At 38.5% G+C, this 18,789-nt stretch overlaps 1 protein-coding gene across 25 annotated transcripts in view; it reads left to right on the forward strand.

Annotated features, from left to right (window-relative positions):
- Positions 1 to 18,789, forward strand: part of CLASP1 (cytoplasmic linker associated protein 1) — a gene marked incomplete at both ends in the record, with an annotated part of 222,317 nt that overhangs the window by 57,687 nt on the left and 145,841 nt on the right. For all 25 annotated transcript variants that reach the window (XM_084229882.1, XM_084229881.1, XM_084229869.1 and 22 more), the window contains one exon: positions 4,685 to 4,782. In XM_084229882.1, coding sequence (XP_084086008.1) covers positions 4,685 to 4,782 — 98 coding nt within the window. The remainder of the gene's footprint in view (positions 1 to 4,684; positions 4,783 to 18,789) is intronic.

Below are 18,789 nucleotides of genomic sequence, written 5' to 3' on the forward strand. Positions count from 1 at the left end.
CCAGCTTTTCCTTATCAAGAGCTTCAGACTTATATAGTAGTGAGAATGACATAATGTATCCCCATGTCCACTCTCCAGCTCCAGCAACAAGATAAAGCTGATTTAGTGCCACCTATTATTCCTCCCCAGCCCATTATTTTGAAACAAAGCTGAGATCATGTTGAAGCAAATCTTAGACATTTCACTTAATACTTCAATACACTAGGAGATATACCCAGTTGCTGTTTACTTTTCCCTAAGTGTCTTGTGTTTTTAAGAGTTCTTTTTGTTTCTCTTTCCAAAAGTAATTTTCCAGAAGCTTTTTTGTGGTCCTCCATTGCATCCCATGGACCTGTCCAACTGAGTCACTGGGAAGGGACTAGGATTGTGTGGTGGCTGTGCACTGAGGACACTTGGCCTCTGACTTGAGCTGGATTCCAGATAAGGCCTGTGCTTGTGGACAAGGAGGATGGGGCAGCCAGCAGTCTGAGACTTCCCACGTAACAGGAAGTCCTATTGCTAGACAATAGCAACTCCAGTTCTGCCTGAAAACCTTTGATTTCATCTCTCTACTTCCTCAGCTAGCCGAGGGCAGTCAGTCAGGATTGCATCCTTAGCTGAGTTAGGTACACATCTTTAAAGTCCAGAAACATCGTAAAGTGTCTGGGGACTGCTGTTTATCTTAGTGTTCTCTGCAGCTGCTGGACCTATGCTGTGCTAATAGTGCTCAGAAGTGTGGCAGGAGCACCTCTGTTGAGGGCCTGGCCCCTGGAGGAGGGAGGTGGACTTCGGGCCAGGTGGCTGTGTAGGAGGATGCCCTGGTAAGCGGGCAGGTCTTGCCCCCACTCTCTCAGGTAGGCTGGCTGCAGACGGTGCCGCTGCTGTAGGGGGACAGCGCAGGGCAGGGCATGCTTCCCACCAGTTCACAGCTGACCCCCACCCAGAGTGAGCCCTCCTTCGAGTACTTGTTGCAAACTCTTAATTTGGCACCCATGTTGGAATGTGGGTGGTAGAGCGAGAAGAGTGTGGGCCTGCATTCAGGCAGATGGAAGTTCAGGGCTTCCCTGTGCTGCTCATCTGCTGTGGGCCCCGGAAGGGGGCAGCTCACCAGCCTTCACACCGCCTCTGTGTCACAGTAAACAGTGGCCCAGTGGTGAAGATCATAGACCTGAAGCTCATGGGCCTTATAAGCATTGAGCTCAGACCCGGCAGGGTGTGCCTAGTCTGTGTGGCGCTTGTCTTCTGTAGTCCTGATGGCCTGAAACATTGGCTTCCTTTTTCTGGTGAGTCTGGGGGCAGCAGAGGCCTTGTGGGACCCATGTAAACACTACATTGACCCTGCAACCTGAGCTGAGCTATATTTACTGAAACTTCCCTTCTCAATAGGAAATTTGTAGTACCAAGGAAAATCTTTTTTTCTTAACTCAAGGGTGGTTTAGACCCTCCAATGCCTTCTGGACCCTACAGCTTCCTAACCCTGAGGGATGATTATTTTAAAGGCTAAGAATGTATGTTAAATGAGGTAGATGACACTGCTTCCACCAGCCACCGTGTCAAGTGCTTTATACATACAAACTGCAGGCTTGGAGGCTAATTTTACTTACAGTTTAGTGAGTGTGCATGTGTACTTGTGTTTGTAGGTATTTTAATTTCACAATTAGAGTTGAGATATTTTATATTTGGGAAGTTTGTATTTCTGACTTTCCTGGAAAGAATAGAAGATATGGCAAAGCTGTGCTGCAGTCCTCTGTGGCAGGGCAATGGCCTGTTTGCTGCACCTATGTGTCCCCTTTTCTCTCTGCCAGTGGGGCCCCACACCAGGCCATTTGCCATCCTAAACTCACCTTGCTCTATTCCTTTACTCCGTCACCTACCTGGACGTGCAGGTGCTTGCTCAAGGATTTGTTGAATGAATTCATTATTTATTTCAGTCTTCAATCAGTGTTCAACTTTACGGAGAAGGAAATTGAGACTAAAGAGTTTAAAGACTTGGAGGCTACATCTCGAGCTTTCAAGCTATCACCAGCCACTGCGGCATGAGTTCAATCCTTGGCCCACATGGCACAGCAGCCCTCTCCTGCCTTGCTTGCTGCTCCCCTCAGCAGTGTAGTTCAGTGCTTCTCCCTGTTATGCTCCCCACTCTGTCTCTGGTGAATCCTCTCGCCTCTTCCCCGCCTCCCCCCCGCACCTCTGGGCTACACCTCAGTTCTTGTATGCATAAATAAATAAAGAAAATCTTTGAAAAAAAGAAGAGCTTAAAGACTTTGTCCAAGGTTACATAGCTCCTGAATGGCCAAGTGGTTCTCAGGTTCACTTCTTTGGCTCTAAAGCTAGTGACTTTCCCGCTAAATGTATTCAGCTCTTCATCACCCAGAGTTTCTGCATAACGGACAGAATATTGATTGCTCGTTGAGATGATCACTCAGGGTGATCGGTTGGGAGCAAAAGTCATCACTAGAAATTAGGCACAGGTGATTCTCTTAATACTATTTTTCAGGACACTGTAGGATCGATTACTTTTTGATGATGTAGGCAGGTATCAATAGAAAAATGTTTCCTAACATCTGAAATATTTCTTTTCTAAAATAAACTTACAATGTGAGTCAAGTTGGGCTGCCATAAACTGATACCCAAACCATGGAAATATATTGCTTATGGCTCTGCAAGTGTGAGGGTCAGGGCGCCAGCAAGGATGGGGTCTGGTGAGGAGATGGCCTCCCTTATCTGCGTGCTCACCTAGCCTCTGTGTGCTTACGTAGAAAATGGACTGAGCTCTTTGGTATCTTTTCTTCGAAAAGCAGAAATCTCATCATATCACGGCCCCGCTCCTAGGACCTCATTTAATCTCAGTTATCTTCTTAAAAGGTAACTGTCTATAAATACATTCACACTGGGGTTAGGGTTTTAACATGCACTTGGGAGATATAGTTCAGTTCAAAATATACAGTTTGGGCCTCCCCGGTGGCGCAGCGGTAGAGCGCTGGGTTGCGAAGCTGCCCGCGGCCTCTGCGGCGCCGGTTCAATCCCCGGCTGCTCCCCGGCCACCGGAGGAGGGTCCCACATGGCGCGCAGACCTCTCCTGCCGCCCGCTGCTCCCCTCAGCAGTGTACTTCGTCAGTCTGCCTGCTCTGCTCCCCGCTCTGGCTCTGGTGAATTCTCTCACCCTCCCGCGCTTCTGACTGTACCCAGTGCATGTATAAACAAAACAAACAAACAAACAAATAAATAAATGAAAACATGCCTCTATAAAAACAAAAAAAAACAAAAAAAAAACAAAATATACAGTTTGTATGAGAAGATAAGGCCTCGGATTTGCTTTTTTCCACCATATTAGGAATAATAAATAAAATTACCTGTTATATAATACAGTTAAATCAAAGGGTAGCCTCCTGTATTCAGAATTATAAATTTTTATTTGTATCTTTTATTCCTTCCTCTCCTTCACTCTCTTTGATTTCATTGCTTGAGAACAAATCTAAAATCATGTTTTACCTCTATGCCTATTAAATTAAGTACACATCTCTTCCCATCCTGACTCTTTGTACCTGTCACAGACTGGCATTGGTTTCATTGTGTACTTAAATTTTCATCCCACCTTTTTATTTGCAAGTTTTTAAACCTTTGGAAAAAAATTCAGAGTAATATAATGATTACCCATGTGTACTAGTTGTCATTCTGTCATATTTGTTTTCTATCTTTCTTATATACACGTGTGCTATTCCCCCTTACACCATTTGAAAATATATTGGTCATATTTTTGCTCCTAGATGCTTCCTTATGTATCTCCTAATAACAAGAATATTTTCTTAATCATGTCATTTTCACATTTAAGAAATTTGACTTTGATACAGTGATAATACTTGATGCAGTTTAAATTTAAATTTCCCCCAATTTTTTCTTTTTCTTTTTCTTTTGTTTTGATCCTGTCTCTTAGGCCTCATTTACTGCCTCTTAGTTCATATTTGTGTTTGGCCAGACTGCTTGCCTGCTCCTCCTGAAGCATATGCCCTGCTTCTCTGCTTTCACTCCTTTGCACAGGCCTACCTTGTTTGGAACCTGTCTCATCCCATCTTTACCTGGTAAAAAGGCTGTTCTTCTAAGCACATTATAAGTGGTTCCTTCTTCTTCGTAAAATGTTTTTTGGTGTCCTCCAGTGTGCTTGCTCCCTTCCCTAAACTGAACTCTTTGTGTTCTGTAAAGCATTTATTATATCCTGCTCCGTATTTACTCTAGAATTCATGGACATACTCCTCCCCACCTCCTGTTTTTGGAACTTGTTGAATAATAGTGTAGTCTACAGTACCCATTCTTTTTTTCTCACTACTATTTTATTTATTTAAATACACAATGCTTTACATGTTTCATTTTTGTATAATACATTTATTTGTAGCATTTTCTGTTTTGGGAAGATGTTCTAAAAATCCTAGTATCCTGACATCATCTTAAAGAATGGAAAGAACTAAGGGATATGGATTTTTACAAGTGTGCAGGGATGCAACCTGAATTTTTTCGACTCTTTGGAATTGTGTCTGGAGTTAAAACTATCACACATGGCCTGATCTAGTCAAATGCCTAAGGGGTTATATTCACAGTTGCATTGGTAAATTGGTGATAAATTTGGGGTGCTGTGTAGCCTATTGTGTCCCAGCAGGAAGTGCTGTGGACTGACACAGAGCAGCTGTAAGCTCTCTTCTTTTACATCTAGGTTCGAGATGCAGCAATAAACAGCTTAGTGGAAATTTACAGACATGTAGGAGAACGTGTGAGGGCAGATCTCAGTAAAAAAGGATTGCCACAGTCTCGGTGAGTTTGGACTTTTTCCTTTTCTTCTGCTCTTCCCATGCCCCTACCCCCTACCCCCTGACTCTTTTTCAGCTAACATCTTTGATTGTACTACTCATTTTGTTGTGGTAATTTTATTCCAAGAATGTATGGTTAGAGGATTGGTGGTTGGAGATCTTGACCAAAGCAAATATCCAGGGACTCGTTACTCCCCATTCTGCTTCCTCCGAAGAAAGACTGTCTCTCTCACCCTGACACTAGCCATGTCCCTTGACATATTTTCAGCATCCGTGAGCCTGTATAATAAAGTGATTGGTGTTGAACAATTCAGCATTCTTAAGTCCTTATGGTTCTTTATCTTGTAAACACATAGTATTTCTGGAATGAGTCTGGATAGAAATATATAACTAGTAATTCTGAAAAACATCTTTGAAACACCAATTTTCTATTCATTGAGACCAGTCTCCATGCATGGAAGCCAAAATAAGGGAATCAGCATTTTGTCAGATCTAAGCCAACTTGAGTCTACAAATGTCTTTCTTGTCAGAATTTTAAAAATAATGATCAGCTTTCTATAGCTTACACTATGACGGAGAAACCTTACACTGAATTAGTGTTCGCCCCACCCCATTCCCTTAAGGGAGAAAGTGGTGTGAAAGTCCTGGGAAGTCAGACTTCAGCAGGACCTGGGGCAGCTCCTCTCGGCTTCCTCCTTGTCCCTGGAAACAGCACAGCCGGTCACTCTCTAGTGCCTTGAGAGATCAGATAGTGAGAGTCGGCGCTAAGACAGAGCCCCACTCTTCTGACTCGCCTCGTAATTTTCTCTACCCCATTTCGCAGGAGAGTTTCCAGAGTGTTGGGTGTCTACAATAAATATGTGTACACGTGACAGATGAGAATAAAATTACTTGTCATGTTTTACAAGAGATACTCTTTAAGAACCGAGTGTTTTTTTTTTCAGTCCTATGTTTTATAAACCTCAGCCTTCTGGTCTTGAACACTTAGGAGAAAGGCAAAAGTAACTAAACATTTTCTCAGGAAAAATTGGAGGGTCCAGATAAGCGTGCAGAGCAGGGCCGGAGGGAGAGGACTTTTGATAATGAAGTCCTCATCACTGTCGTGCAAGTAGACATTGAGCAGTGAAACCTCCTGCTCTAAGGATGCCCTGGCCATGCGCTTTAATTCACAACCCTCAGCCATGAATGGACCCTCTCACTCAGTAGGATTCCTATGTAATATTTGAAGCAAGCTAATCACTTGGGGGAAATGACATGACGAAATTGATATCTAGAGAGGTGAGTACCAAAAAGAGCTAATACAGAAGGTTCGGGACAGCTGTCCTCGGGCCTGCTTGCAGGTTTGGCCCTGGTGTGGTGTCTGGGAAGTTGAATTTGGGGAGGGTTCCTACCACTCCCAAAGAGTAAGTTCAGAGTGGCCCAGTATGCCACACTATGCAGATGTTACGCTGAAGTCTTGCTTTCCTCTGGGAGTCTAGCATTTTGGTGTTGAAGCAGAGGGGATCCCCAGTAAAATCCTGAACACTGAGACTTCTCCACCTTCCCTGGTAGGCAGTGTTGTCACCACCTCTCCCCACTCCACCAGGAGAAACTAGGAAACTGGTTTCCTCTGGACTTCAGCTCACACACCTTTTCCCTTTGCACATTTTTCTTTTGCTCTAATAGTCATACGTGTGAGTGTGAATACACATGGAGTCCTGTGAGTCCTCCTAATGAATCACTAAACTGGGAGGTGGTCTTGGGAACCCCCAACACAGAAGGTGAATTGGGTAAGGAACCAGAGGCAGTTGGTGCTAGAGCTGGGTTTAGAATCTTCTAGACTTGCAGCAATGTTCCCAGTTCTTTCTGTACCACCCTCCTTAAAAAAAAAAAAAAAAGTATTGAAAATAAAGTATTACAAAGTTTGGGTCTCTGCAAATAGGAATGAGAATTTTTGCCATTTCATGTTACCTAAACTCCTGAACAATTTTAGAGCAATGGAGTGAGTGAGTGTAGAGAAATGGACCCAAATCCTCTACAACCATTGTTGCGAAGCTTTGGCAGACATGATGCTTGGAGAGCTGGGCTATTCATTCCTTAAAACTATACTCTAGTCAAAGGAGCCAGAACTTCAAGTTTCTTTGTATTTATCACAAGATAGTTACCCACAGTGTAACACTATGAGGGTCAGTCTCAGACTGTCCACCTAATTTTGTCAAGTATGTGTCCAAATGGAATAGACTTTCAAAGAATCACACCTTTGTTGGGGGAAATTCAGTATCTACTATATGTGATTCTCAGTGGCAAAGTGGAATTCTTGAATATTCTAGATTCTGTTACATTATTATAGATCTTTTGGTGATTGTAGATTGTCATGTGAGTACAGAATTTTCATTTCAGCAAGATTCTATGATACTGGTAAAATATTGTAGAATTTGCTTAATGCTCTCTGAAACCTGGATTTAGTCCTAGAATAAAAGTGTCCTCTTGAGAGTTTTTTCGTTGAGTGAATTTTATCTTTGACAAGATTAATTGTATCTCTAAGAAATACACGACGAAAAAGAATATTGTAATATCAGCTAAAATGCCTTAAATGACAGGAGTAACCCCCTTCTTTGACCAGTAGTTTTCTATGACCATTTCACAGTTGGGAAAAGAGACTTGTGCATTCATCAGCTTCATTTCGGAAGAGCTGGAATTATTCTTTTGGGTCATGTGTTGTGATTTCAGTCTTGCATCTGGTGGTTAAAATCACATGGAGCCGGATCATAAAGTGGAGACGCTACAAAATCTTGTTACAGGCTTTCTCCACCCACACGACTTCTTGGCCTAGCTGAGCTGCAAGCTTCAGTCAGCATAGTAGTTGGTCATTTTACATTTATGATTTAACATCTATTTGCACTTAAAACATTTAGCGTGTATAGTTTTCACAGTTCATGCACATTTGGAAAGTAAGTACACAACTTTGAGCCATTGTAAGGGGTCATAATTGTGTATCTGTGAGGCCTGCTTGCCACCTCAGTGTCATGTCACTAGATCAGCTTCTAGTGACCTTCATGGCTTCTTTTTGAAGACTTACACCTTCAGCATGTTTTGACATTCACCGACAACTCATTGTGTATCACAGAAAACATTTTTCATGATGTACATTTTGGATTGCAAAGTTTTAGCAAAAAGGCCACTGATGTTAAATTTCTAGGATCATTTGGGAACCAAGCTGTTTAAGAGCAGCTGCTTTAAACCTAAATATAATTTATAGATAGAACGGATACATGCCATTGATGCATTGTCACTATTTGGCAAGTTTACCTTGTGACTCTTGACAGTTTTGAAAAGATCTCATAATAATTCAGCTATATCAACCTGTTTAAAAGGTATAAATGTTGACTGTAGATGTGTAAATGCTTGTTTGTCAAGGGGCAAATTGAAACTTTTAAATTTAATGTGTTTAATAAATTTCTCGTTTAACAGAGGACCAAAGTGGAAGCATATGAGGAAAGTACTCTCTCATTTTAATATTTTATTTTTTTGTCATTTATACAGATAGTTTACTTGATAAGATGCATTGAAAAAGCAATCTTTATCCCATATGCTGTTAAGTATTTTTATTGATTCTTTTTGTCACTATAAAAATTTTACTTTCCATTATGAAGGGTGAATTTCCACTGTCTTTTCTCCTAAATTTCCCCAGGTGTACCTACTATCTCTGTATCCACCAAATATAGTCATTTTTAAATTTTGAACTGTGTTTGCTATTCACAGCTCATTGTAGTTGAACTGAGTACTTTTTTCCCCATAATCTTTGACGTTAATAATTGTCTTACTTTGCTTTGTATGTATTTGCATACTTATGTATAGTGTTGCCTGTGTACTGCTGGTTTGTGTAAGTCTCTTGAGCCTGTTCTAGTCTGCACTAGCTGCCTTCACTACCTTCTAACACCCTCCTGCCATCTCTCTTTAGCATCCTCCTGGGCTTTATCTTTGTCTGCAGGTGGATCTTTCTTAGTTTTTTCTCTCATTTTAGCTTGTGTATCCTTCAGTAGCTTTCTGAGAACAGAGGTAGAGAAGGAGCGTTTTCTTGAGTTTGAGACTATCTCTATCTCTAGACTGACATTTTGTCAGGATTTAGAAATCTGGATTAGAAATCATTTTCATCCAGAATGTTAAAACTGCTGACCCATTGTGTTTGGGCTGTCACTGCGTTTGTTGGGAAATGCAAAGTCATTCTGATTTGTCATCCTTTGTAGATAACTGATTCTCTGCAACTTTGACATGATAGGTCTTACATGAATTTATTTTCATTTCTTGAAGGGCCTTTCAGTCTGGAACCTCTTGTTTCACCTGGGAAGTTTTTCCTAAAAATACATTATAACTGCTTGGACAAGTCCTTTGATTTTCTTTCTTTCTTTTTTTTTTCCTCTCCCATTTATAGGTTCACAATTTAGCTGTCTTCTGGAAGAACTTCTCAAATTTATCTCCCAACCCTTCTATTGGGTACTTGACTTATAAAGTTTTCCTTTCTTTTTTTTTTTTAACTGTATATTCCCTTTTATAGCATTATTTCCCTTTTTTGCTTCTTGAAATAGACTTCGTAATTTCACCTTTTAAAATGAACAGTTGAGTGCTTTTTAGTATATTCACAAAGTTCTGCAGCCCTCAGTACTCTCTTGTTTTAGGGCATTGCATCACCCCAAAAGTAACCCAGTATCTATTAGCAGTCACTCCCCACATCTTCCTCCCTTCTTACCCCTGGCATCCACTGGTCTTTTTATTTCTATGGACTTATCTACTTGGGACATTTCCTGCAAATAAACTCACACAAAATAATCTTTGATTTCTTTAACTTACCATAATGTTTCCAAGATCAAACCATACTATAACCTGAGTCATTCCTTTTTATTGCTGAATAAAATTGTTACACACACACACACACACACACACATTTTATTACTCTCTTGATGGACACTGATTTGCTTCCACATGTGGCTGTTGTGACTAATACTGCTATGAAAATGGGTCGACAACCAAAGAATATGAAAACTAGTACAAAATCTTCATAGGAGCGTTGGCCACAACCGCCAAGTCATAGAATCCCAACCTAACTACCCAGTGACAGACAACTGGATAATGAAATTGTGGAATATATACTCATTGGAATGCTACTCTGCTAAGAAAAAATGAAATATTGCTTTTTAAGACAAAATGGATGAATCTTGAGGTGATTATATTAAGTGAAATAAGTCAGAAAGTAAAAAACAGGTAGCCAGTGGAGTCACTTCTTTTTGTGAAATATAAATAACCAAAACACATGTCGGCAAGCACAGCAGAAATAATTCTTAGACTCTATAAAAAAAAAAAACAAAACACTGGTTACCAGAGAGAATAGGGAGGAAGGAGGAGAGGGTGGGGAAAGAAAGGGATAGTCTTTGGCACAGGAGATTTGGTAGAGGGTGAGTGAAGCCTGTGTACATAGAGAGAGGTGAAGATGTACCCCTAAAGTTATGTAAAAACTGACTAATTAATAAAAGAAAATGGTTAGGCAAATGTTCAGTTCACTGCTTCAGTTCTTTTGGTTATATACCCAGAAATAAAACTGCTAGATCATGTGCTAATTCAGTCCCAGTGTTAAGCACTGTTTTCCAGAGGTACCATGCCATTTTGTGTTCCTGCCAGTTTTTTTTTTTTTTTTTTGTATTATTTTGTTTTGATAATAGCCATCCTAGTGGGTATCTTATTGTGGTTTGAATCCTTATAGAATTTTCATAGGATCTTTGTTGAAAATTAATTAACCATAAATGTAATGATTTCTTTCTGTAAACTTTTATTTATTGGCATGCCTATTCTACTTATACCACACTGACTTGATTCATGTAGCTTTATAGTTGATTTTGAAATCCAGGTTTGTTTTTTTTAAAATTGTTTGACTTTTTTTTTTTAAAGATTTATTTTTTATTTATACAATAGCTGGGGTCAGGCCAGAGGCATGGGAGGGTGAGAGGATTCACCAGAGACAGAGTGGGGAGCAGAATAGGCAGATGGACCAAAATCACTGCTGAGGGGAGCAGCAGGCACTACAGGAGAGGTCTGCCGCGCCATGTGGGTAGCTCCCTGGCCAGCTGGGAATCGAACTGGTGCTGCAGAGGCTGTGGAGAAGTTCACAGCACTGCGCTCAACCCGCTGCGTCACTGGGGAGGCCCTTGTTTGACTATTCTTGGCCCCTTGTCCATATGAATTTTAGGACGAACTTGTTAATATTTGCAGGAAAAAGAAAGAAGCAACTGGTGATTATGTATTGAAACATGTTTCATAATTAAATTTAAATGTTTTAATGATACATCATTTGCTATATCCTTAGAGGACAATTGTAACTCAATAAAGAAGTTCCCATCTTAAAAAAAAGAAAAAAGCACAGCTGGGATTTTGGTAGGAATTGAATCTGTAGATGAGTTTAGGGACTGTTACCATCTTAATAATATTCAGTTTTCTAATCTATGAACATGGAGTGCTTTTCCAATTTTTTAATGATAGTTTGGTAGTTCTCAGTGGACAGGGCTTGCATTTTTTGTTACTTTTATTTCAATGTTTTTTCTTCCTATTCTATTATAAGCAGAGTTTTTTCCTTTTGATTTCAATTTCAGATGGTTCATTGCTAATGCATAGAAATAATACAATGTTGGTTTTAGATTCTGCAACCTTGGATGCCCTAGTTCTTCCCCCCCCCCAATTTTTTTTTTAAATATCTGGCCTGTTTTCTTTTTTTAATTGTTTATTTTATATTTTTTTCATCATTTTTCATTTTTGTACAGTGTATGCATTTGCATCTTGGTTATCATCCCCGTAAAATTCCCACCCCCCGACCAGTTCGTCTACGCAAAAAAAAAAAAAAAAAAAAAAAAAAAAAAAGAAAAGAAAAAAGAAATGGAACCTAGTTCTTTTTTTTTTTTTAATTTATTTTTTTGCGCAGAAGAACGGGTGTAAAGGCCAAAGGTGCAGGAGGTGAGAGGATTCACCAGAGACAGTGGGGAGCAGAACAGGCAAATTGACTGAAATACATTGCTGAGGGAGCAGCAGCTGAGCCAGGAGAGGTCTGCTGCACTGGTGGGTTAGCTCCCTGGCAAAGGATCCAACTCAGGTCATAGAGATGATAGTGCTGAGACTTAACCCTTAGGCCACCAGGGAGACCCCCATGCCCTAGTTCTAATGGTTTTGGTGTGGACTTGATTTTTATGTACAAGATATGTCATCTTCCAGTAGAAATAGTTCTTTCTTTTGAATCTGGATGCCTTTTATTTGTTATTCTTAAAGCCTTAGCTAGAACTTCCATTATGGTTCTGAATAGAAGTGGTCAGAGTGGACAGTGACCTTCTATGTCTTATCTTAGGAGGAAAGCTTTTAATATTTCACCATTAATTATAGTGAGCTATGGGCTTCTTTGTGTGTGTGTGTGTTTATGACTTCATGAGCTTAAATAGTTCTAGTACTAGTTTTTAAGTGTTTTTTTTTTTTTAATCATGAAAGGGCATTGAATTTTGTCAAATACTTTTTCTGTATCTATAGAGATAATTATATATTTTTAAATTGTGTTGCTATGTTGTATCACATTAATTGATTTTAAGGTAGTAAATCAAGGTGGCATTCCTGGGATAAAGCACGTTTGGTCATGGTCTATAGCTCTTTGTACGCTGCTGGATTCATAGGGATTGTTGGTCTGTTCTTTTTTTCTGGTTTTGATATACTAGCCTCATATAAGAAGTTCGGAAGTGTTTCCTTTTCTGTTTTTTAGGGTTATATATTTTTTGTATAATTGATTTTTTTTGGGAGTTTTAAGATTTATAGAAAAACTAACTGGAAAGCAAAGAGAATTACTTAATTATGCTTCCCAACCCATAGTTAACCCTCATCTGTATTTTAGTAGAGTTTGTGAAGAATTGGTGCTAGTACTTCTTTAAATATTTGCTAGAAATCACCAAATGTGAAGCCATCTGGACCTGGACGTTGTTTTGTGGGATGCATTTTGATTACTTAATTCAATTTCTTTACTTGCTGTTGCTCTGTCAGATTTTGGCTTTTCTTGAGTTGGTTTTGGTAACTTGTATCTGTCTAGGAATTTGTCCATTTTGTCAAGGTTATCTAACTTAATTGAGTTGTAACATCAGTCCCTTGTAATACTTATCTCTAATGATAGTAGTAATGTACTTTCTTTCACCTTTTAATTTTGTTAATTTAATTTTCTTTTCTGGTCAGTGTTTTATAGGTTTTTCAAATTTGTTGATCTTTTTAAAGAAAAGAACTCAACTTTTGAGTTCTCGTCTTTTGTCTTTTTCTATTCCCTATTTCATATATTTCTGCTCTAATTTTTATTATTTCCTTACTTTTGCTTGGTTTGCTCAATTTTCCCCCCGTTTTTTTAATGTTGAAAGTTAATTGATTTGAGATCTTCTGTTTTGATGTAGGAATTTACAATTACGCATTTCTCTGTAATTTTTGCTATTTTTTTCATTTTTAATCCTCTCAAGGTATTTTCTAATTTCTCTTTTACTTTTATCTTTCATTTATTTGTGATTAAGAGTGTTTTGTTAAATTTCCCCCCATTTTTCATTGGTTTTCAATTTTATTCTCTTTCAACCAAGGACATAATTTTTACATTTTATAGTTTTAGTCCTTTGAAATTTACTGAGGTTTGTTTTGTGGTAACTTGTGGTTTGTCTGGGAGAAAGTACTATGTGCAGTGGAGAAGAATGAGTATTCCATTGTCCATTATTGAACATGGGGTATTGAAGTTTCCAGTTAGTAATGCAGAGCTACCTATTTTGGCATTCTGTCACTTTTTCACTTTGGCTTCATGTATTGTGGGGTTCTGTTCTTAAGTATATGTAATTGTCATGTCATCATGATACACTGAGCCTTTTATCCTTGGAAAATATCCCTTTTTTGTCCCTTGTGGCAATTTTTAGCTTGAAGTCTTACTTTATGCTGTCTGATAATAGTATAGCCAGCTAGTTCTCTTTGGGGCACTGTTAGCATGCAGTGTCTTTTTCTATCCTTTTACTTTCAATTTTTTGTGTCTTTGTATCCAGAGTCAGATTTGTAGATAGCACATAGTTGGGTCTTGTTTAGTCATTCTGACAATATTTTCCTTTTAACTAGATTGTTTAATTCATCTATATGTAATGTATTGCTGGGGTAAAATTCATTTCTGTTTTGCTGTTTGTGTTTGTATATGACATGACTTTTTCCTTTATTTTGTGTTAAGTAGGTATTTTCTGGTGTGCCATTGTAACTTTCTTATTCTTTCTTTTACTGTTACTTTTTGGGAACTATTTTGCTTAGGTATTCTCTGAGAATCTCAGTTAACATCATAATTTATTACAGTCTAGCTCAAATTATTACCCTTATTCTCAGTATTAACTTTATCCCAACATAGCTGTTTTCTCCCCTCCCCTTTTTCTGTTATTGTCATGTAAATTGCATCATTGTACATTATGAGCCTGCCAACGTGCACCGTTTTATAATTATTGGTTTATGCAGATACATCTGAAGTCATGTAGAACAAAAAGAGTTAGAAACAATAGTATGCTTTTGTATTTACCTATATCTTTCATATTTATCTTTTTAATTACTTTTCCTGGTATTCTTTATATCTTCAGATGAAGTTGGGCTATTATGTAGTGTCTGCACATCATTTTAGTCTGAAGGATTCTTACATTTTCTTCATCTAGTAATGTCTTAAATTCACCTTCATTTTTACTTTCAGTATCTTCCCACCCCATCTCTACTTTATTATATTGGTTGTATGGATTGATGTAAAGATTGGTCTGGAGAGGATTCTCTCCATATTTGGAGGATAATTTTGTTGGATATAGCAACAAATTTGTTGGAGATTTAAAATTTTAGGATTTTAGTATATCACCCCAATGATGATTGGCCTCTTATTTTTATAAGAAATGTATCATCCTTATTGAGGACCCTTTGTCTTTTCTTTTGACATTTTGGTTATCATATATTTTGGTTAGGAACTCTATCTTATTTGGAATTTGTTGAGCTTCCTGAATATGTAGAATAATGTTTTATATACATTTAGGTAATTTTTGGCCATTATTTCTGCATGCATGTATCTTATCCTTTTTGTGCCTTTTTCTTTTCCCTTTCTTGGCAATTCCCATTGTGTACATGTTGCATTGCTAGTACTGAAGAAGATCTGAAGGCTTTTTTCACCATTTTTCTCTTCTGTTTATCAGACCAGGTGTTGTTGGGTTGGCCCATCTTCAGGTTTGCTGACTCTTTTCCCAACTCAAATTCACTATTGAACCCCGCTACTGAACTTTCAGTTTAGTTTTTGTGCAGACAGAGTGGGGAACAGAACCGGCGATTGACCTAAATGCACTGCTGAGGGGAGCAGCAGGTGAGTCAGGAGAGGTCTGCTGCACCATGTAGCTCCCTGGCCAGGGATCGAACTCGTGCTGCAGTGACTGCAGATATGTTGTATGTTGAGATATGTTGTATCTCAGTCCCTTGCGCCACCAGGGAGACCGAGACAGCATTCTTAGACTTTCCTTTAATTCTTTAGAAATAGTTTCCTTTAGTTCTTTCCATATATTTGTAATAGCTGACTTCAACTTCACCTAGTAAGTCCAGCTTCCTGTAAGTGTAGTGTCTGTTGACTGGTTATTTCCCCAGCATAGTTTCTTGTTTCTTTACATATATGTTTTTTTGGTTGAAACTGATTTAAAATGGTACATTGTGGCAACTCTGGAAATCACATTATTCTTCCCCTTCCCAGATTTTTTGTTGTTAATGTCCCATTTAGTACAATGAATTTGTACCTTGTTCATAATCGTTATTTTTGTTTTGTGTGACTGGTTTTAGTTTGGTGGTCAGCTAATGATTGACAGAAATTTCTTTAAATGTCTTTAGTCGTTCTCCCAGCCTTAGCTGAAAAACTGTGCATATGTTCAGTGTTCTGTCCTGTCCTTTATATATACTGTCTTCCACTTACTGCCTGCTCTGCAGAACCTGAAGGTCAACCAGAGGTCAACATTGTGTCTTCTTGAATATTTCCTGGACACATATACAGCCTTTTAGAGTCCCAAGAATATGTCAGGGCTTTTCAAAGTTCTCTGGACATTTGATTTTCCAGGTTTTCCTTGTAAGCTTTTTGTCAGTTTCTTTGTCCCAGTAGTTAATTGCCATCTCAGGTAGCTGCATGTTGAACACTTTTTGCTGATTCATTTTGATCATGACCTCAAGAGAGAGAGTCATACACTGAGAATACTCTGAATCAGCTCAAATAAAGATAAACCTGTGAATGGGATTTCCAGGGTTATGCCAGACAGCTGTGATAATGACAGTTCTCAGGGAATGAGGATTTTCTGGAATTTCAGATTTGTCCAGCTTTTTCTAGTGACTGCAAGACTGCTGGTAGTTTTCAAAGTGCCATGATTTTGAGGCTGTTGGTTTTCAGCTGATAAGTCAGAGATAGAAATAGGATGGAGCAAATCAAATCAAGATCAAGCGGTTTTTCTGGAGAAGGCTTTTCAGGTTATTGTAAACCTAGTTTCCAGGATTTTGAAAAAGTTGATTTTGACAGATTTTGTTTCTTTGGAGAAACGGATTTTCAGAGATCCTTATTTGGCCATCTTGAAGGGTGCCATTTACTTTTACAGTTGCAGTAATTTTCTTAGCTCTTTGGACATAGTAATGATATTTTTAAAACTTTGTAGTCTCTTCTTTCCTCTAAATTGGGATTTTGAAGTATGTGTTTATTTTGGTCTCTCTTTTTTATGTTAGGAAGTTTGTTCATATGTATTATAATCCTTGGTTGTCTGCTCGTAATGAGTAGTGGACTAGCACATGAGCACAAGTTTAAAAATAAAACTTGAGAAACTACCTTTGAGGCAGAGGAATTGTTTATCAAAATTCATTGTACTAGAGAAGTTTTACTGTTAGGTGTATTTGAATGTGGGTTCAACAGGGAAATTCTTCTCCCTTTCCCCAAATTATATTCAACATTTAAAGCTGTTTGTAGCTTGCCATCAGCATTTTTTTTGGTAGGCTTTTAAATGTGTTTTTAAAAAGTTGCTTAAAGTTTAATTTTTAGGATAGATAAATTCAGATGTGTTATCAGAGGTATGTATTTTGCACAGTGTTTTTGGTTGAAGAAATTTGTAATTACCCTTTGTTTTTGACTGTCTTCAGTTAGTATGATAAAATTTTCATTTTCTTACCATAATGATCAACAGGGGGAGGGCAGACATTGTGAAGTTATTTGTGAACATTAATATGAAAAATAAACCAAGTTTAACAAGAAAGAGTAGTGGACTGAGATGCTAATTAAGAGTTCTGATTGTATGTGTGGAGCTTGAGATTACTAGTATTGCTTCCAGGAAATTATTTTAATTTATATTATAAAACATTGTAGGAAAAGATAATTTGATCTTAATCTTACAGTAAAATAAACATCAATTGGCTCACAGAGTTGAGTATAAAATTGAAAATCAGAAAAACTGGGGAAGAGGTATTAGTAATTTGTCAAACTATGAAAGAACTTTCAAATTTAAGATCCAAAAAGTTAAGATAAGAAAGTGGGAAAAAATCAGTGACTTCAGAGGGTGATCACTAGTTATGTGCTCACTGTCCTTGAATGTATAGGCCTCACCCTTTTACACTTGTACAAGTTGATAGCTCCAGAGAGAGGTATTTTACATTGCTGTGCTTAGAATCAGCTTAGAACAAAAGCTGTTCATGAGGAGTATGTTGTTGATGTTAGACCGTCATACAGCAGGTTACTGATCTCTGAAGGTGGCTACCTTAATAGGATCCATTGTTACAGGTATTGTTGTCAGAGAATGAGAGAACGATGAGACAGGAATATAAAAGCAGTGGGAAAGGCACACCTCTGAGAGAATTCTGAATTAAGGTGCAGGTGCCAATGACAGATTTTTTTTTAATGTTCTCATTCCTGGTTATTTGGGCCTGTCAGTTGTGGTAATGTGGCCACAGTGAGCAGACATTCCCCCATATAGATTATCTACCAGATAGTTCCCCACTGTTGTCATTGCTAATGGCAAATACCTTCCCAGGAATGGAAGGAATACTTGCACCCTACCAGCAATTTCAGAAACAGCCAGACTAGAGAGAGGTAGGCCCTAACTTGGGAGGGTGCAGGCATGCTCATGTCAGAGGGTGTGGTTATGACGCAATAAAGTAGTAACTTGGGTCAGGGCATGCCTTGGCAACCTGTACAGTGAAATTATTTATGGGCCTGTCAAGCCATTGAAGATCTTTGTTACTTATAAAAGGGACGGTGATGGGAACATCATAAGAAATTGACTCTAAGACATCTTTCCAGATTTTTAGTAACCACTGAATTTGAAAGTGAGTGATAGTTTTACTGATACCTGGTCCTGAAATGGCAAATAGATTTTTAATGGAATGCCAAATTTGATTAACTGGTAGTTGCTGCCCACAGCAGTTTTTAGAAGGATTCTGAGCTATCTCTGGGCTTAAATGAAAAGATGGGTTGCAAAGGTTATGGCAGCTGCCATGAAAGAGGAAGGGGGAGAGGCTGTATATCAGACTAGGTCATCCCCTTTGTTTTTAACTGTATTTGCTGTTGTGTTTGATTCCCCTTTTACTTAGAATGTACCATTCTATGTGGAATAGAATGTCATAGAAACAAAGAGCTGTAGAGGGTAGGAACTTTATACATTCCACATCTAGCTAGTTCAGTGTTCAAACCAGTGAATAAACTAAGACCAGAATATATGAAATAGCTAAAGTTTTCTGGAAAACTTTAATAAGGTTAGACTTCAGCTCTCTCACATAGTGATGTAACTGTCCTGTATGACACAGTGCTTGGTATCCAGAAAATCAAAGGAAATAATTCCTATCTCTCCTCAGGAAGCTTTCTTCTGGTTGGAAAAACAAGGTTGAAATCATTAGAACTTGTATGGCAGGTTGCTTTATAGTATTGGTGCTAAAATATCTCACCTGATCTCTGAAGTGGACCCTAGGTTTGATTGGAGAAGTGCAT

Source organism: Talpa europaea, assembly GCF_964194135.1.
Source record: "Talpa europaea genome assembly, chromosome: 1".
Lineage (NCBI taxonomy): Eukaryota > Metazoa > Chordata > Mammalia > Eulipotyphla > Talpidae > Talpa > Talpa europaea.